The sequence below is a fragment of the Vollenhovia emeryi genome, unplaced genomic scaffold, assembly GCF_000949405.1.
Source record: "Vollenhovia emeryi isolate VEMERY1.0 unplaced genomic scaffold, V.emery_V1.0 DF939150.1, whole genome shotgun sequence".
In the NCBI taxonomy this organism is placed as follows: Eukaryota; Metazoa; Arthropoda; class Insecta; order Hymenoptera; family Formicidae; genus Vollenhovia; species Vollenhovia emeryi.
The window spans coordinates 461,429-482,843 of record NW_011967216.1 but is presented as its reverse complement, the minus strand read 5'-3'; the positions used below and the strand labels follow the sequence as shown (position 1 = coordinate 482,843).

The window sequence follows — 21,415 nt, the reverse complement described above, 5'->3', positions numbered from 1 at the left end:
TTTGATCACCTTATCCTATACACACGAGAGACAACATCTATTCACTTCAGATCGCGCGTGTTAAAAAAAGATAAAGGCTGCGGCCAAGCTGTCGCGTTTCTCTTCTACTTCGATTTTATTAAAAAAAAACAAGCAAGAAGAATACTTTGAAGCATTTGTAACAGTAACTTGACCGCAGCCAAAAACAATCGATACGTAATGCAGAAACGATCGATCCCCCGGATATAAATGATTCCTCGTGCCGAAGAGAAAGTGCAAAACGCCACCGTCGAGGTATTTCCAGCGCGATCTTTTAATCAGCGTATGAATGGCGGTCTATCGCCGCGAGAATGACAAGTCTGAGCTGAGTCTGCTTATGGCTTAGCAGGGGACTTGGTGAAGCCACCGTGCGATGGCTGTGCGCGATAAACACGTTCGTTCATGGAAAATTAATTTTGCTACGCTTTCACGTCGCACGTAAGCGCTCACGTCGCGATTCCGTGCCGACTTGTGTGATTTGAGCGATGAGCGCATCGTTCGCGTCAGGTCACCTCGCGTAGACCTTACGTCCGTGACGTAAGGCGCGCTTACAGGCCGCGTCACGACCTTCTGCAATTACGCGCGTGATATCGTCGGGTTGTAATCGAATTTGACATTTTCCGACGAGTGAAATTCGAGAGGAAGTTTCGCGTCGCGCGCTCCTAGAACTCATTACCGTGCGCCGCGTGAATTTAACGCCTCTGACACGACAGGAAACGCTCGTATATGCCACGGAAAAAAACATTTAGCTGCTGTAGCTAAAACTTAGTAAAATATGAACAGCGAATATTTTTAGTTGTGATAGCTCAATATTTTGCTACGACAGCAAACCGTAAAAATATTCGCTGTCCATATTTTACTAAGTTTTAGCTACAGGAGCTAAATGTTTTTTTCCGTGTGTGCGTACTCGATACAAGCTTCTCCGAGGCTATCTCGAATATAAATACAAATAAATGATTATGACCGACAAATCGGCGCGCAGTTTGCTGAGTTGGAAAAAGTGTAATTTACACAGTACACGGAGAAACCGATATGATTACAACATGTCTAATTAGGGTTGGCGCAACCCCAATAAATAGTAATATTTGAGACAGCTATATCTGTGGTTGTCATACCCACATTGGTATGATAAGCAGTAGAGACAGCTATTATGCGTTTTGTGCAGCAAACTTAGCGAATGTTGCAACACAAAACAATGTAGACGCCCCTACTATTTATACGGCAACATTTCCGTTATTTTTAACATCAAGAATTATTTGACGCCGGTACATGATTAACAAAACACAGGAAATTTATTGCGAAAAATATTACCTCAGCCAGGGTTTGAAGCCTGGACTTCCCTTACATTCTAGGCGGGCGTCTCACCAATTCGACCACCGAGACATTTTTCGCAATAAATTTTCTGTGTTGAAAACACGTTGCCAGTTATGGTCGATTGTAAGCTTAATTATTTTTACTTGTTTTTGCCTAAGCCGGTCTTTCCGTATATTGTTATTAAACTACCAAGATCCACTCTGTAATTGTCAATCACTGAAAAAAACAATTTTCCTTTTGTAGACTTGCGTTATGACAATTTGCGTTTTTGTTCCTACTCTTTCTCGAGGCGTTGAAGCAACTACTTTGTTGCTGCCTCACCTTTTGCAGTATTCTAATATCACATTTCTCTGTGCTCTTACTTAGCAATAATGAATTGAAATTAAATTAAAATTAAATTAAATCACACATATATGTATATAAAAACGCATAATTTTAAATTTAACATATTCTGTATTAATGTACGACATATATTTCTGTCTGACAAAGAGATACGGCTGTCGGGTAAATTTTTGCGATTGCATTGTCCGCAATCGTACGTAGTCAATCGGCTATATTTAGAAGCGAATTACTAGAAATCGTAGGGCGATAATTACGACGTCGTATTATCTAAACATGGGAAAACGACGGTTCGCGTGTTGTCGCGTCGCACACGTGCAAACGCGGCATGCGTGCGCCGGAGGTTCGAGCATCTGCCGACCATCCGTTCGGTCTGCCAATTGTGGCTTGTTAATTTCACAGCGAGTCGTTGCCTCGCGCTAATTGAGCGCGTTGACGAATTTTAAACGGGACCAAGTGCCAAAAAGGCACGGTGATCCGCCGTATTCGTTTACGCCTGTTATTACAAGCGGAGGTGCGATCTCATTTTTTAAAATCGCGTTAGTAGTACAAACCTTGTACGTCACTTAAATCCTTAATCGTCTTTATGTGTCGTTCAACGGCAACTCTGACGTCGAATTAAGTTAAGTCGTTCCGGAATTTATTTCCTTCTTATTATCTAATTATTTAGTTGAGCGTATCGCGTACATTTAGGTATCTTCCTTAGGAAGTCCTTTGAGAACACTCGGACTTTTGTCCGCCTCGATGCACGTGGTGCATCCTCGCTTGGCCCATTACCGTAAAATTATCGTATGCAGAACGACATCCGCACTCACCTGACGCGTTTAGCGTTTCCCTCGTTTCGCGTTTTACTTTTGCGATAGAGTCGTTGCAATCACGGGCTTATTGGCCTCCCCGGCGGCCTTGCAGCGGTGCTCAGTCGGCGTCCGCGCGAGTCGAAAGTGTGCCGACTATTCGAATATCGAGCAGGAGGTGAATGTACCTAGGGGCAAGTGGACCTGTGCACCAGACGGTCGAAAAACGCGCATACATTCGCGTGTCACCTGTTAAGGTGGGTACACACGGAGCGAACGATGAATGAGTAACGCGAAAATGTTCGAATGCTCGCATTCGCTAGATTTAATCAAGTTTCTGTATTCGTAGTTATCAAAGATTGTAAAAATATCGAACGATACCTACACAGATTATTGCGGATGTAACTTTCACTGTGGATTTTAATAAAATAAAAAAAATGGGGAAAAAAAGACAAAATCTAAATAATCTGTTTAATGGATTTAAGGAGAGGAATGTGTGTGTAAGACAATTTTACAATTTTCATAGAATATCTTGAAATGATTTTGCATTAGCGGTAGACAAATCAGACAATGGAATCTAAAATATTTGAGCAGAATGCAATGTAATTGGATTGTATTTTCGTCAGCCCGTTCCGACTTTTTCACTTTGCTACACACACAAAGAAGATTCACTGTATGTGAGGGGCAAGTTTTAGGTCACGTTTCAAAATCTTCTTCTCTGAGGAGTATTTTACTCGATGGCCATTCTCAAGGAAAAATCTGAATCTAAATGCGCGTTTCTAAACTCATTAAAAAAAAGGGTCGCCACCATAGACATAATATATCTAGACCGAGCATTGAGCAGTGGGGGTGGAGGTTCACGTAGAAAAGGACAAACTCTGCTTTGCGCTACTTCGTTCTCTCTTGTTCACATGCGAATGAGAGAGAACGAAATAGCAGAGTCTGTCCTTTTCTACGTGAACTTCCAACCCCACTGCTCAAATAAAGGCACACGCTTGGTCTAGATATATTATGTCTATGGTCGCAACCATTCTGTCCATCACTGTACACCACAATGGCGAATAAACGAATGTATCGTATTCCCGTCTGCATCGCGCACGAGCTTTCTTTGAAGTACCGCCTTACGAGCGAATCGATCCAAGCGCTAATCGAACGCTGACGAACACTGCATTCGTCACAGCGTACATACATATCTTTCGAATTCTAATAGCGAATGTTGTTCGCTCAATATGTATCCACTTTTAGATACACGTGCGGAGAAAAGCGTATCCTTAGCGTTTAAATATTTCATGGCTCTTTTTAACAATGCAGACTCGGAACAAATCTCCGGGGGATTCATAAAACATTTGCTAAAGCGTTTCAATATTTTACTCGCCGAGACGGTTTACTAAAAACGGTTGGGGATGTTTTATACCGGCGGAAATTGTAGCGGCGCCGCTTGCGTTATGATAAAACGCTAAAATAAAAGTGAGCTATTATTTCTTAGAAAGTAACAACATCAATCGGCGTATGATTTGTAGTTCACATCTGATCTATACGTAGTCGGCCAACTTTTATTGGGGAAAGTTTGATGCCGCACTTTGAAAAGCACTGCGAAAGAAGGCTGCATGACGAGCGACTCTTCGTGTTAGCGCTCGTAAACTATCCTTTTTATTTAAAAGACGGTGAAAAGATGCCGATGGGAAGGACTAAAACGCGCGTCGCGAGTATCACGGGATTATTTTATTAATAGTTCACGTTTCATAGACAAGTGGGTCTGCCCAGTTTCAAGTTTCACTTATATAATGCGCTGTATACTTTCGACGTAAACAAGGAACTAAAGTCGCGCGAGTGTGTTTGTCGGCTAACAATAAGTGTACCGTATTTAATATTTGCGGACGTCCAGGGGAAAATGATGTCGCGTAATATATCTTTCAAATTGAATTACAACAGTTATCCATCTTTGTCACTATGCGTAACTTTGGGTATATAATTGCTAAGAGAGGAAAGAAGCGTCTTCCTCTTGAACGGAAAATTCCTTTTAACCCTCTCTCCGGCATTATTTCCACAAACGCATAATATCGTTAAATATTCTTCAATATTCCATAACATTCGCACGTCAAAAGATCGTCCTGAGGACTCGACGGCTTCTTTTCATTTTCTCCAAGTCTTTCTTTCCTCCGCTGTCGAATACATTACGATTGAGAGTACGTTTTACATTTTCCCATGCATAATTTAATACTTTGCGTCGGAGTAAGCGAATCGGGGAAATTGCCAAAGGGAAAGTCTTAGGGCCAGTTTCACAAACGTCGATTAACCGCTGACCACGGTTCAGTCAACTCCCTATCTTTTTCTACCTTGTTATCTAAGAAGAGACAATCAGTTGACCTGAGGCTAGCAGTTAACCAACGTGAAACTGGCCCTTGATCGGCGTCTGTCGTTGTCGCGAGAGAAGCGATAGCGATCTGGGTTGAGAGCGAGGGGTAAACCGCTGACCAAAATCATGTACACCAATGCCTACTAATGCCCAGTGGGCATTACTTTATCTTATTTATCTTTATAATAAGCCAGATACCTAATGCCTAAACTGATGCCCAAAAGATGCCCAGTAACGCCCAGTAATACGGCAAATCTGCACACCACAATGCCCTTAGCGATTTACCCCTCGGTTGAGAAACTCTGACGTAAATCACTGCTAGTTCGTATCATGATCGTTGCGCCGATGATCAAGCAATAGTGCGCCGATCGTCCGTCGAGGGAGAAAGAGAGATGAAGAGAGGTTTCACCTGACCAGTAATGGTACTTCCTGATAGTCAGGTGGAAGTGCCTCGGTCCGACGCAGGTACGAACCGTCAGCATATCGGTCTCGACCGCTGGAACGTAAATAGCCCCCAACGATCCGCGAAATATATCGCCGGAATTTGTTCGTACGCAATGATATGGCCGTGAGGGTTTTTGTCACGCGGGTACCGCACGCGGAAGCACCGATCCTCGTCGCCTGCATACATCAATCTCGCAGAGCCCGTGACTCTTCCTCTTGCGGCTCGCCAGTTTCCTTTACTCAACCGAAAACTTCGGTCGTCACTCTCCTTTGCATTTGCTCCCCATGTATCTCGGAAATGAACGTGCTACCGTGGCACTTTGTATACTACTCTTCGCGCCACGGGTGACCGCTCGTAAAGGGAATTTTTGAGCGAGGGCGTTTCTACCTGGATTTCCGCGCGTGACATTTCTTTCGTTTAAGCCCGTGTTTGTGAATATTTTTATCTATCTATTTCTGCGATCCTCCCCGGTCGCCCCCGGGAAAACTAGATATACCGGAATAATTCTGGGCCTTTCCCGGGCAACATCGGCTCCAAATCTGGTAAAGCCCGTATCCAGACTACGGATTGAGATTGAGACTAGATAGAAATTTGACCAATTAGAGTAAAAGTTACTAAACTTGAGATTAGTGAACTTTACTGTGATTCGTCAAATTTCAATCTAATCCCAATCTCAATCCGTAGTCTGATACGGGCTTAAGCCTGAAGCACGTATGCATCCAACGCTGGACGTAGGACATTTTGAACCCAATTGTGATTTACATCAAGAATTATTTGACGCCAGTACATGACTAACACTAATTAAACAATAAGACTAACAATAAGCTTTCAATCGACCATAACTGGCAACGTGTTTTTAACACAGAAACTTCATTGCGAAAAATATTACCTCAGTCAGGGTTTGAACCTGGACTTTCCTATTCTCTAGGCGGGCGTCACACCAATTATAATTTTCTTGCTCAATTATTCTAATTTAATTGGCAACAAGACGGACTTTATTCTCGACTGTCTAACGCGGAGTGCGCGTCGACATTTTAATCTGCGAAGAGCCAAAATTGATCGAGGTGTTAATTAAATTCCCCAAATATTTTGCATAACATCCCATCGTGCGCCAATACCTGTTTACGCACGACGACACGCGGCTTTTTGACGGTTGTTAAACACCGTGACGAAAGAAGTTTATGTTGCACGGCGGAGATGCAAGTCTCTTTTTATTTCCCTATCTAGACGGCGATCGGATTTTTTCAGCCTCTTTTTTTTATGCAGGCTGAAGTCCGCGTTCACTGTACGAACGCTTCGAACTGCACTTTGCCTCTAATGCAACTTTTTATCGGAGATTACGGAAGGCATGCGCTTCCGATATTCGATGTAACTTCAATATTGCGCCTCCTCGATCTCCGAGCACGTGATGAGAGGGAAAATGTCTCCCGACAAGCTACGGCAATTTTCAGCAATTTTTAACCAATATACGTCCAATATCATCGGCGATTGCGTAATAGCAAAGTAGATACCTTGGCGTATCACTCGAGTTACTCTCACGCTTATTGGATAATATTGCGCTTTATTATGTAATGAGTTCACGAATGGAAAGTGCAATATGCGGATTGCTTTATCCGGTGTCTATACGTTCGATTGCACGTATTTTCTTTCGCCTTATAGCAATGTAATTTTCGACGGAATAGAATGATTTCCACTTTCAAAACTTGAGATTCAATTCCTTGGGAATCACAGTTTTCACTCGACATATTTATCTATTTATTCTCATTTAAACTAAAAATGTAAAATAAATAACAGGTTTAAACGACAATGCGATCATAATATGAAAGAATCTTTATCGTTATTTTGTGTTCTCGAGTTCGACTCCAATTATCCGGGTCCTGGCTTCGTGAAAGTGGACGTTGTAAAAATATCGTAGAAGCCATTTATACCTTCGAAACATTTGGACTAAGCAAACTTTTCAATAAAAAGTCAAGACCTCATACGCGAATAGAATTGAACTCTCGAAAAATCAATCAGTGAATTGTCACTGAAAACAATGAATAGTCACTGATTTGCACACTGAGAAAAGATTTCATCGGACAAACCAATTAAATAGGGTTTCCGATTAAATTACGTATATATCCGATGAAATTTATCCGATAAAATGCCGTTACCGGCGAAAATAGACTGAAAAACCGATCATATATCTCATCGGATGTATCCGTTTGTTATTATGCAATTGGATTATCCGACATCGGGCATTTTCTCATTTAATTAATTTTTAGAGAGAATCTCAAAGGAGCACGATTTCGCGAAGATCCTGCGGCAATAATGAACAAAGGGTCATTGACACGTGACAGCGCGGTAACGTATTCACGGAAGACTCGAGTCCAAACAGGGTCTTGGAGCACTTAGGGCTTCGTTTCTTCTACGTATCCTATAAAAGAGTCGAAGCTCCGACTCCAGGTCCGATTCCACTTGAACGCACCGCTTACGCCTCGCCCCTCGCAATTGTATACGAAAAAAAAGGAAAATAAAGCTGAAAACTACTCGATCAGGTTCGCACCTACTTCGCGCGACACTTAAAATCCCGTCTCTCCGGCTGTCGCGCGTCGGACGTGCGTGTTACCGCACACGTGCGTGCGTCGCCGACGTGAGTAACTGTACTCTCGCGCGTACACCGGGGCGCGCATACGGGCGGCCCGACACACGAGCCTCGTGTGCGCGCGCCCGAAAAAAAAAGAAAAGAGTTCCACGCCCCGGGACGACCGCGTGAATTTACAATCCTCCGCAATTCGGTGACGACGTTTACGGCGGTCGTTAAGTTCCGCGCGTAAAATCGACGTTCCGCACGCGAGTAGGAAGGCTCGTCTCTCCGCCGTGGCGCGTATGTGGGTTAGTATTATAGAAAATGCGTAGCGAAAAACGAAGCTGGCGACGCGACAGGGGACGGAAGACCCACTTTGGCCGAGCTCCTGGCTTGGCGCGACGCGGAATGACGATGCTGGGCGCCGTATATCTCCGATGTTTCCACGTTAAATTCGATCGCAATTGAAGCCTATCTCCCTCGTTGAGGTTGCGCGACGAGTGATGTAACACTAATCAGTGTTATTTTTTGCATCCACCAAGGATGACGCGCGTTAGAACGTTGTACAGAGAAAAAAAGTGTCAGATCAACTCTTATACAGGGTGTTCCAGGAGGAAAGGTCATTATTCTGGGAGGTGATAGTATCGGTCATTTTAAGCAAAAATGTTTATACGAATATGTGTACCATTCCCCACTGTTTCCGAGATAGAGCACATTTTGTTGACGCCCCCTCGTTCAGACAAACCGTGAACACTGGGAAGCGTTCCACTTTCACGCCAATGTATTGAAAACTTGGAAAACACTTTACGAATCGGAATTTTGCGTGTAGGAAAGCGTCGACGGTATTCTTCAACGGCAGCAGTAGCACTACCAGCACAGAAACCGTTCGACATTTGTGAATGTGCGAGGCATTTTGAACAATTCTACAATGTTATCAGCACAACAGTCAACAGACGTACAAGAGTAAATTTCCGCAGACGTTTATGAGGTTGGATGAAGAGTGAAGTGTACAGAAAAAGAAGTAAATACATGAGACATTCAAGTAGCTCTATCTCAGAAACGGTGGGGAATGGGACTTATATTCATATGAATATTTTTGCTTAAAATGACCGATACTATCACCTCCCAGAATATTGACCTTTCCACCTGGAACACCCTGTACACTCAAATGACGCGTTCATTGTTTTGTGTGTACGCAATAATCTAATATAATCTTAGGGGCATTTAATAATCTTATAGCGAATTCGATTGCCCGCACTTGGATGAAGGGTGAAGTGTACAGAAAAAAAGTGAATACGCGAGACATTCAAGTAGCTCTATCTCGGAAACGGTGGGGAATGAAACATATATTTATGTGAACATTTTTGCATAAAATGACCGATCCTATCACCTCCCAGAATATCGACCTTTCCTCCTGGAACACCCTGTATATCTCAAATGACACGTTCATTGTTTTGTGTGTACGCAAGAATCTAATATAATTTAAGCAGCATTTAATAATCTTGTAGCGAATTCGATTGTTCGCACCAGTGCGCACCAAGTGCACACTAAAGCTTGTTTGTAGTCAGTGCTTGGGGTCAATTCTGTACCTTGCAACACAGTGAAAATGTTAAAAGTGAGCGGCTTTGTCTGTTCACTTTTAGCATTCTCACTCCAGTGTGAGATACAGAATTGACCCCCTTATGTTTAACTTTGTCTTGAATACATGTTCAAAGAGTATTTAGCCAAAACATGATCCGTATAGATGCTATACAGATCATTTCACTGGTGAAAAAATATTTCCAGAGACATTTAAGACGATCCTTAAATATAAGAAGTGACTGTAAACAAGCCTTAGCGTGCACTTAGTGCGCACTAGTGCACACAACCGAACTCGCTATTACGTGCGAACAATATTACAGTCTTATCTAAGTACTGTAATTGTCACTTTAAAAACTACATATAATTAGTTTGACAATACAGTCATTTTAATCATTATAATCTTCGATTTGAAAATATGTTATTTTCTATTCAATATTGTTTCCTTGCCATTCAAGAAAATTATTCTTATTTTTCTCGAGTGAATTATACAAAATCGCTTTATTCGAGTAAGTTTTTCTTCCTTTAACGCAATATAATCCCATTTCAAGATTTTTCACATTGAAATTAGACACATTTTCAAAAGGAGAATGTTCCTTTTTTCTGTGTGTATTGCACGAGGAAGATTCGCGCACGAAACCGATCGCGTTTCTCACGAAACTGGTGCATTTCGAGAAAATATCTCAGCTGCGCGTACATTGGGAAAGGGGATGAATTATTACTGGCAGAAAGTCGGCACACATAGCCACGTGCGCTCCGACGCGACGCAACGTCAAAGATTACCCCAGACGTACGAGTTATTAAGTAGAAACGTCAGCGGTAGACAATGGACGGTCTAGTTAACTACACTAATTAATAACGAAAACGAGTACGTTATACGTATGTAGCCGCTCCAACGTCCGAGCTGCTTCATAAACGGTTGTTCGCGCTGCGTCTCGCCAAGTTAACAAGTCCCGCGCGGAATACAATTCTCGGTACCACAGTCCGCTGACGAGCGAGACGTTTCTTCTTTTCTCTTCCCGCGGCTTTCCCGGGTGGAGAGAGAGAGAAAAAAAGGACGTGGCGGACCACAGACGTTTATATACTACCAGACTGCTACCTTCGAGCTGAAAAGTGAGGCAAGAGTTCCGCCATGTCTCGTTAGATGAATAAAGCAGTATGTCACCGACAGACCGACGCACACATACTACTTTACTTACCTAACGAGACATGGCGGAACTCTTGCCTCACTTCTCAGCTCGAAGGCAGCAGCCTGGTAGTAGAGGAAAGTCCCCTATTATGAGATAGGCTCCTAATATGAGTCAGCGGAGTTTCTGCTAAATTAATAGGCACCATCTGTTGGTTCCATCATGAATGTATTGCCCTTGGAGTTAGTGGAGAATTGATTGTTGGATCGTGTGATCGTTGCGAAAAAAGAAATTGAATTCGGACGCTGAAAACCTATGGTACTATCTCGTATTAGAATCCTATCTCGTGATAGAAGACTTTCCTCTGTATAGACGTCTGTATGTGGCGTACTCGTCCGCGAGAGGATGGAAAATTGCGCCGATTCGACCGCGCAGGCCGCCTCGAAGCGACGACGACTTCTCTCCTCGACCTTTAATTATCTAATTAAAACTCAACTCGTAAACCCACTAACGGCTCCCCGACGCGCAGATGGACATCACGGAAAGTCGCCTGTCGATGGAGACCGATTTGAAAAGTCGCACGGGAATGCGGTGCGATTAATCGCAAATCTGGGATCGAAGCGATCTCTAAACGAACGCGAATCTCCTAGCGATAGAAATCTCGCTGTCGAGACAATCTCGCCGTGTTTATTTATTCGTTTAGGTAAACGTAAATATCCGCTTTTCCCTCGCACCGAACCATTTACCGGCGGACTTTCAAGACCACGCGTCACGCGTGACTTTCCATTAAATAATATTAAATTATCGCCGGTACTTTCCATCGAGATAGCGCGAGATAGAAATCGATCGTCGTGAACGCGAATGATAGCCGTTCAATAACGGGGCGTAATTTCTTCCCGCGATACGATCGTACGGGTCCTCTGAATGGCGGTGCTCTCCTCCTCGACAAATCGTCCGTCCGGCACATTTTCCGGGGAGGACGGACCATCTGTCATCGGCGCGAGAGAAGCGCGTATAGAAAGTCGATGCCCGGAGGGAATCGCGCGTCCCGAGTGTCCAGGAGTGTTCCCCGTCGTCGTGTCGACGACGGAGAATCGTAGGACGTCGACGGTAAAATAAATAGGCGACCCCGTGGGGGATTTTTTTTTTTTTTTTCATAGAGCACACGCCACGTCGGAGAAGGGGACCCCGACCTAGTGTTCTCAACTTGGTGAACGTGCGCGACCGGCCCGGTCGTGTGCCGTTTCGAGGTGCACAGCGGAGCGGGCCGCGCGCGTTTATAGACCCACATAATCGAGAAACCAGCAACCGCATTCCTCATACACGTACTAATGGACCGCCTCACCACGGCCCCCCCCCCCCTCGCGCGCGCGTGTGCGCGCGAGGTCTTTCAATTTTCTCGCTCGCCGTCCATCCGGCTCTCTTGCGTGACCCCGCGTGATGTATACGTGGTCACCGGAGGAAGGGACGCAACTAGGAAGAGAAAGGGAACGAGAGATGCATACGGCCGGGGAGGAGAAGATACGTCAGCGAGATTACGGATGAGCGTCTCGCGATACGCCGCGATGGAGATGTTAAAAAGATGTCATTTAAAAGTATCGAGGGGCCCTAAAGCCTATCACACAATGCCAGGCAACAGGCAACAGGAACAGGGAATAGAATTTTTGACGCGTTGGATTGGTTGGTAGAAAATTTCTGACGAATCCAACGCGTCAAAAATTCTATTCTCTATTCCTATTGCCTGTTGCCTGGCATTGTGTGATAGGCTTAAGCGTATCTTGGTTCGGAGGAACGGGAACGACAGTTGGAAGATAACAGTGGCCGAGAAACGATAACCGGTGAAAATAGCGAAATTCCAGCGAGGAAAAAAGGAGGAACGAAGGTATTAATTTAATATCAAAGAAGTGTAACTAGGAAGAGAAAGGTAGCGAGCGATGCATACGGCCGAGGAGGAGAAGGTAGCGAGATTACGAATGAGCGTCTCGCGATACGCCGCGATGGAGATGTTAAAAAGATGTTGTTTGATATCGAGGGCGTATCTCTCCTTGGAAGAATGTACTCTGTAGAAGTCAGTCAGTGTATTATAACTATAAATCACTGAATATTCTCTGTTTTCAGTGATAATCCGCCGATTGACTTTTAGGCCCGCATTCTGAACCCTCTGTTATCGATGAAAGGGCCTCTGAAAGTGGCTAATAAGTCTCCTGATTGGCTACAAGCCACTTTTAGAGGCGCTTTTATCGATAAAAAGGGACTCAGAATACTGGCCAATAGAATAGACGACACTTACAAGTGGATCTACCCAAGTGGGGACACACTGTTTTTGATGAGTGTTGAATATGTTGTTTTTTAGCTCAAAATAAGGGACACGTATTTCTTTATACGTGCTCGTGCGCACTTTTAGGTGGTGAAATACTCCTTTGAAGAAAATTTGATTCTCTCTTTCGGGGCGAATATTGACGAAAGTGTAAGAGCTAGAACATTTTTTAAAATGAAAGTTGAATGGTTTCAATAGTACTTTAAAACTATGAGCAAAACATTTTATTTTTTCTTTTTCAAAATACCCCTATCACTTAACATTTTTTATTACAATTTTGCACTTTATTATCTACGGTTGAATTCGCAATAAAATAAGTTTTAATTTAGTGCTAAAACATTTTCAAAATTGTAATAAAAAATGTTGAGTGGTGGTGTTTGGGAAAAAAAATTTTGTTTCAATTTGTTTGCTCATAGTTTTTAAGTACTGTTGAAACCGTTCAATTTTCATTAAAAAAATCTTTCATCAAACTTTCATCAAAATCGGTGCGTCCCTACTTGGGTAGGTTTACTTGTTAGAAGATAGCAGTGTCCGAAAAACATAAGGTGAAAATAGCGGAATTCCAGCGAGAAAAGGGAACGAAGGTATTAATTTAATATCGAAGAAGCGTAACTGGGAAGAGAAAGGGAGCGAAGATACGCCGGCGAGATTACGAGATTACGGCTCGCGATCTGCCGCGATGAAGACGTTGTTTAAGAAGCGTATTAAAAGTATCGAGGACGCTGCGAAGCTTATCTCCCGCGAGAAGAGCGCAAACGATACTTCGGAGATAGCATCGCCTGAAAAACTGGACCCAGCGGAAATAGAATTCCAACGGGGAAAGAGAGAAACGGGAATATTAATATAATATCGTATTATCGCAATTGCGCGATTAAGTGGGGCGGGGGATACGAGAAAAGTAATGCGCGTATATCGAATTTCTGCCACGGCCGGTGATCCATAGCCCCAGGCGGTGGCCCAAATGCCTGACACACATAACGCGTAGCTGCACTACCTAGATACTTTTGGAGAATCCCGTCGGTCCCGTCTGCCGAGAGACTTGGACCGCGTTTACAAACCGCCGCGTGTTGCATTATTCACGACTCCCGTAATCGTTCGAATCGTGACACCCTGTGCATTCTAAACGCGACGATAGATCGGGGAAAATAAAGGCCCGCCGAGATCTTCCGCAGGCCCGTGACGAACGGTAATCCGCGCCGAGGAAAGGTCGGCTCCAAGTTCAGTCAAAGGAAACCCACGGGTAAAAAGCGAGACTCGCCCTAGGTCTAGGTCACCCTGTATATTTAATTTGCCTTACACTCGCGAGGCAGCTGCAACTTGTGGAAACATCGGAAGGCGCGTTCTAGAAGGTCACGCGTAGAAGGGATAGGAAATGGCAGTGTAAGGCACGCGTTTGCCTACGAACGGATAGCTACGCCGCTCACACTTCGATCCGTCCGCATCTCGCGCCGTTGTGCACCAAGCGAAATGGAACGGTCGCAAATGGAAATGTTAGACTGCGGCGGTGACATGAAACTCTCTTTTTTTCTTTGCACCTGGCAATGACCCGTCGCGAGAGTGGCAGGCACGTCGGTCAAAGTTCCCGAATGCACCGACCTTTCCTAAAGGCCAAGTGTACGCTCGAAAGTTTCGCTAATAAGAATATCGTTCCCGGGAAGACTCCGCTCGCGGGTGGTAGACCCGCGTCGAGCGGCACTGTCAACTCCGATGTATGAACTTCCGTCGCCGAGAGCGGCTGAAACTCCAAAGTTTATACCGTAAAGAGCGTAAGATTCCAGCCTGAGCTGAGCGATCGTTAACGTCAACGGGGACTTGGCGAAAAGTTTGGGGATAAGTCGAGCACGGGACGCGAGCTCTCCGCGCTTCGGAAAGTGCGATAGTCTTCGCGCAGTAGATCAATAGTCTCGTTTGGTATCCCCCTAAACTATTTTTAAGGAACAATCCTCTCCGAAACCTCCGTTTCGAGTCGACTGGTAAAGGACTGTGCGTTTTGCCAATTGCAGCTGGAGAATGCATCGAGTCCGAGACGGGATGCAAGCGGTGCAGGGACGGAACGTGCGCCCGATGCGCCGTGCTGCTACATCAGGGTACCTGCGTGCATACCTGCCCACCGGGCTTCGTCGCCGACTGGTCCACCCGGGACGAGTACATGGGCCGCATCTGCCGGGAGACCGGCTACATGTTCGGCCTCACCGGTAGCCAGGTCGCGATTCTGGTGGGGGTGGTCTCCGGCGCCACCATCTGTATCTTCATCATCCTCTGCGGCGCGATAGTCGTGCATCGGCGTAAGAAGAAGGCGGCGAAGTTGGCCCAGCAGTTCGAGGACAGGTATTCTCTTCCTTTTATTTTCTCCCTCTATAATTTCTTTTCGCTCTGCTGCTCGTCCCGCGACGCGGCGACTCACTGTGAATTCGTGCATTTCAGCGCGGAGAGAAGGGAGTTTCTCAAACACCTGGCGACGCTCCGTGGAGAGGCCAATACTTTCCTCGCTATGCTCAACGACACCAGGAGACAGGTCCGCGAGTTGTACTATTCGGGAAGTAACGGAGACGGTGCCGTCGGAATCCAGGCCTACAGGTATAAGCACAGCGGAGAAATCGGGCCATCGAATGTTTCTAACGTTACTTCGTTGAACCGTCGCGGCAGAAATTAATCTGTCACAGGTTAAATAAGATATTCTGGAAAAATCTGCTAGAAGCGGCTCGGTAACAGCTTTTTCCCAAAAAAGAAACCACTTTTCTAATGAAACTTCCCAATATCTTTTCAAGTTGTATACACGACATATTACATGTGTGTATCCTTATTAATCTTTATTAATATTGTTGTAGACCAGTGCTACGTGACCTGGCGAGGATATTGGTCCTCGTGAACAGGAGAGACGATGAGATACCACTCCCGCCCGACGATTGGCAACGATTATTCTCGTGGGCAGAGCGGCTGCTGAGAAGATACAAAAGGCACAGTTCTCCAGAAGTGAGTTCGTTGTTCTCGCGAATATTTCCGCGCGAAACGAAAACGCGCCACCGATATTATCTCACACTTTTAATTCTTTTTCACGCCAGTCCCTAAAGCACTTTGGTGAGTCACACACCCAGCTGTATGCAAGAAGCGTAACGTTAGCCGAGAGAGTTCCCCCGCGTAAAAGCTTCCTTCTTCCTCTGAACGGCAGACAGTTTTTTGCATAAAACGCGTATGAAACAACGTTTCCGAGGCGTGTAATACTTATCGCCCTCTTGTAATTTCAAGGTGGCTCAGCTCGTGACGTTCCTGCAGCAGCCGACGAGCAATCCCGTCCAAATGACCTCGTCACCGGCGCAGCCGATCGCGGCGTCGCAACCACCACCTCATCAACCCGTGTACGAACCGAGAAGCACCCCCACTAATCTCACCACATTCCAAGCAAACGTGCCGCTCGCGACGTTTCAAGCGAGCGACAAGTCGAGCATCAGTCCAGCGAGTTCGAGCCTCGGCTACACCAAGGACAGCAGTCCCCTCGGCTCGAGCCTGGGTCAGAACAGCGCTTCCGGCGTTTACAACATCGAGAAGCTCAGCCCGAACGGCTCGACGATCGGCCAAACGACACCCCTCGTCTATGGTAGCAATCTGAAGCGAGGGGGCTTGAGAACGAGTGACTCGCATCTTCAAGAACTGCAGACGATCTCTGCGTTCAATCGCAGTTACAATGGTGGCACGCTGCCTTTGGAGACCAACAGCATCCGAGCGTTACATGACGAATGCGAGGTGAACGACGGCCTGGACCGCGACTTGAATCCCCAATGGAAGTTTCAGAGCAGCCCCGTAGAGGCGGCCAATTACACTATCCTGTCAGACTGGTCGCCCGCTCGCGACTATCTCATCGATGACTTTACGATCCTCGGCTTTCGACCGCAGGACGAAATCACCACGGAACTATAATACGGCTGATAGTGATACATATCCAAACAAGACTTGTATAGGAGTGATTACGAATGCTCGCGTGTTCCAAATGTCGTTGTTTAGACAATCGATTTCGATTTTTTTTTAAATTCTCAACGATCTACGACAATCCTGTAACGGTACTTCGTATTACGATACTTGTCAGTTCTTGTTTTCGTGAAAAGTATCGTGTGAAATGCTACCTGCTACATCAAGGCAGGTGTTATTGTGATAACACCTGATAACCTACATTCTACAATTAGGAAGTATACGAATAATAAATAATTCTATGGTCAATATCGAGACGCAGACAAATGTTAAAGTACGAAGAACACTCGTTAAATCGCAATAGAAGAAATCATTGTGTAAAAACTTGCCATTTGTAACAGTTGAGTAAATTTCAGTTCTGTATTTTTGTTTCTTTAGGACGAGATAACGTGAAATGTTGAGTATTAATGATACATTTTCATAAAATATCGTTTGTTTTCTATGGAATTGTATTTATGTTCTAAATATTGAATAACTTTACCAAAATAATACCTTTAATTTGTATATATTCAAGTACACTGTGCAATAGAAAAGATACAATGATGCCAAATTGTAAGAGCCTTGTATAAATATCGGTCTTTATTTAATTCCTGCATTGTACACGTTTAATAAGAATCATTGTATATTATATAGTGTACTAGTCAACGTTTCCGTTTATTCATATCTGAATATTAAAGCGTATCTTCGCAATTTTCATACTTATTTGTTTGCTTCACGCCTGCATTTACGTATTTGACTACAACGACTCATTCGACGTTGTTCTTGTAACAAATTTGTAATTGTACAAATTTGTATGGAATCAATGACAGTGGAATTGATCGCAGTATCTGGTTTCCGATAGTGCGCACTATAGTGTTCGTTATACATTCATTATTGAACATTTCATGTTCATTATTGCGTTTTAGAACTTGCATTCCGCTCGGGTCGCCGAGCGGATGTTGTGTAACGATATAAACACGACAACAAAGGGAGGAAAAACGCGAATTTTAACTTTATTTATATGAACGTACACACATATACACGCTGCAAACATTTGAGTTGAACGTGTCATTATATATACGTATGGCCGATGTGGTCACTTGTACAAATTGATGTAAATATTGATTAATATTTTAGTAATAAATGTAAGAAAGTATGAAATATACGTATTCTTTGCCAATGTTTAGATTTGCCAAGATTTATATTATCGCGAACCTTCAGATTTAATTAAAGCTCTTCGAATTCTCGTAATCACGCAAATCTTTCTCGAATGTGAATAGAATAATCTATCGAATATAGCGTGTCGGTTATATATGAGGCTTGTTTTCTGCTGCTATAATGGTGAACTAGTGCAATAAATTAGAGTAAGACAAATATATTTTTCTCATTCTAGCTCACTACACTAGTTCACCAGTACAGGAATAGAAAATAAACCTATGGTGTGATCACAGGTTTCACTGCCTTTTGCATAAGATAAATGTATTACACAGTCAACAATGTGCAAGACATAAACTCGATGAATATTCTGAAAACTTTCTTCTTTGTTCTGAATATACGATTTCTAATTGTAATAATCTATATATATTTTTAGAAGATTCGATTCGAATATTCTGAAATTAAAGACATTTGCACTCCAAAAGAATATTCATAGAACTATGTGTGCTATCTGAGATTATATTGCAGTTACAATTTTATTTATCTTCTTATAGAATTATGTCCCCCTGTCCCTGCCCACCCGAATCCCTACCTATGCACCTTCCGATGTATGTACAGTCCTATCCATTTTCCTACCTAATCATGTTTCAAACCTGATAGACCTAAAAGTTTTTTCATTAAAACCGCGACGCGATTTACAAAGGGTTCGATTTGGGATTATAATACGCGATTGGGATTTAATAGGGATCTTTTCAATCTCGCACATATGAGAGAATATATAAAAGGGAATAACCCACCCGAATTTTGACAAATGAAAGAAACCAAATTATTTTGTACACCAGAGTGGCCAATAGTGACCACTTACCCCACAGTCTGGTCATTTTGGCCAGAGATCAAGAAGGAAGGAAACTCCTTCCATAGTCGGTTCGTTATCGTCACCGACAGATATCACGCACGATTTGAATTATACACGAGTGTCGATCGTATCGTCGATCGTATCGTATCGTCGATGTTACGAGCTGTATATTCGTTCGCATTAAGAAAAAAGTTTTTGACTTACCGACCCGATGCGCAGCAGCGGAGTTTGACTACGTTGATCCTGCAACATATAATTATAAAATTTATTACATTAAAACAGTCAAGAAGCTTAATATTAAAGCGAATAATTAGTAAATTATCTAAAATAAACAAGAGCAAGATGAATTTTATACGAAATAAAACATTTACCGCAAAGTTGCTCCGCCGGCGCCCGATACCTCCTAGGCCGCCGCCTCCTCTCCAGGCTCCTCCATTTCGCACTGGCACAACGCGACACTCGCGAAAGAGACACAGCACTCGCGGACGTCACTGCAACGACAACGAGAGGAAATCGCGCGAAAGGGCGGGAACGTTCCGGCGGGAAGGACTCGCGGAGATGCCTCGTTTACACAGAAGTCGTAGAGTCGTAGTCGTAAGAATAGTCGACTATGATTGGTCAATTTTTATGTGTCTGACGAAATTGACCAATCGCAGCCGACTATTCTTACGACTACGACTCTGCGACTCGCATTGTAGACCACGCATAACTTGACGCGCGTCGCGTCGCGACAGGGCGATTTCGCGCCAACGTTTCTCTCGCTGCGCATCACGCGTGGGGAAAACTCTGATATTACTGCAAGCGCGAGAAGACGCGAATTAAACTTGGAAAACCAGGATTACTCGTGGCGCGCGAAGATACGACGGCGCCGTAGCGACGCCGACCGCGCGTGAGATCTCGGCCGGGATCTCCCAGATTTACGCGTCCCGGTGGATCACCAATGCGCGAGGCTCGAGTCTACGTCGCGCGATTGTTAAACTGCACAATGGTACAACTCACTGCGATCGCGTGCACCGCGAAACGCGACGAGCATCGCACGAGACCGATTCACTGCGTGTCCACGGCGCTCCTCGAGCGGAGCCGACATAGCGCCGTTCCCGGCGGCCACTGCGCGGCGCTACTACGCGGATCACGTCAACGACGCGATGTACATCTCGATTAGCGAAGCTTCTCTCTTCCGAGGAACGAAAACGACGTCCCGCGGCATCGATCAGTTCGATCACGTTGGTTGTGGCGTCGTTTAATTACACGGCACATGATTGCGCACATCACCCCGTGGTGTACGTTCCGGCGGCTCGAACGATACTGCGAAGCGCGAACGTCCTCTGACCGCGCGGCGGTCGCCGGCGGCGCGGCGGCTCGACGTAAACAATCACCGAGCGACGCGCGGGTTTGAAAAACAAAAACAATTTTAACGAATAACGAAAGGTATGTACGTTAGACTAATAATACGCGATCGTGGTTTCTTCCCGTACTTGTCGTGAACGCGTGTCAAGAAAGAATAATACGATATGCAGAACGGCGCGGGCATAAACGATTCAGCCGACTGTCGCCGCGCGAATGATCCTGCGTACGGCGTGACTTTGTTCTGCCGAGCGTTGTAGACCGAGCATCGATTCCAAGGAATGACGTAGCGCCGTGAACACCTCGGTCGAAAACAATCTATTGTATCGAGGCTCAGTCGAACGAGGCGGATATTCCGCGAGTCTCCGCATCGCCCCTCGTAACGCGATGATTGCCTACGAGAATCTCGATCATCTTCTACGCAACGCGATCGTCTCGTACGAGTGTTATTAACATTTATCAATCGCGTTTAAGCAATTGCCGTGATCCGTAATCATATCGTTGATTTCTACGGTGATTTGTCGAGATGAATATCACGCGCAATTGGGAGAGAAAATGCGAGGAATTACATATACAAATGATTAGTTTGCTTCCACACATCCACGAGCGGTAATACCTTTTTTAATAATCAATTTACCACTCGGGTGAATCTCTCTCACAGGTACGGGCGTATGTACATACATACACAGAGCCGCTTCTAAGGCTGGGTCTACATTGGATGTCGTAAGTCGTGTCGGAAGAAATTGACCAATCACAGTTCATTATTCTCGTTACGGTCGCAGAATAATGAACTGTGATTGGTCAATTTCTTCCGACACGACTTACTACATCCTATGTAGACCCAGCCTAAGCTAAGCGGGGCCGGGTGCAGACAAAAAAAACAAATTCGACCACTTGATTAGCGCGGGAAAGCAGGACTGTTCAAACCGCGAAGCCGATGAAATCGCGGGGCCGCGTGCGACGCACCGGTTGCACGCGCCTAAAGCCCGTATCGGACTACGGATTGAGATTGAGATTAGATTGACATTTGACCAATAAGAGTAAAAGTCACTAAACTTGAGATTAGCAAACTTTACTGTGATTGGTCAAATTTCAATCTAATCCCAATAAGGGGTCTGATACGGGCTTGACGCCGGCCCTGAAGGGCCTCTACTAGTTGGTCTGTTCGGCCTATTCGCTCACATAACGAGAAATTAATAATTCTGGTTTTCTCGACATTTCATGCACCAGAGAGAAGCCTGAGAGATGTCACGGCCCCGTTTTT

General features: G+C 44.7%; 1 protein-coding gene across 1 annotated transcript in view; it reads left to right on the top strand.

Moving 5' to 3' along the window:
* Nucleotides 1–17,982, top strand: part of LOC105565623 — a 38,065-nt gene extending 20,083 nt beyond the window's left edge. Inside the window, exons 2-5 of the mRNA XM_012018964.1 lie at nt 14,858–15,182; nt 15,279–15,431; nt 15,683–15,827; nt 16,101–17,982. Coding sequence (XP_011874354.1) covers nt 14,858–15,182; nt 15,279–15,431; nt 15,683–15,827; nt 16,101–16,769 — 1,292 coding nt within the window. The 3' untranslated portion in view covers nt 16,770–17,982. The remainder of the gene's footprint in view (nt 1–14,857; nt 15,183–15,278; nt 15,432–15,682; nt 15,828–16,100) is intronic.
* The last annotated feature ends 3,433 nt before the right edge of the window (nt 17,983–21,415 follow it).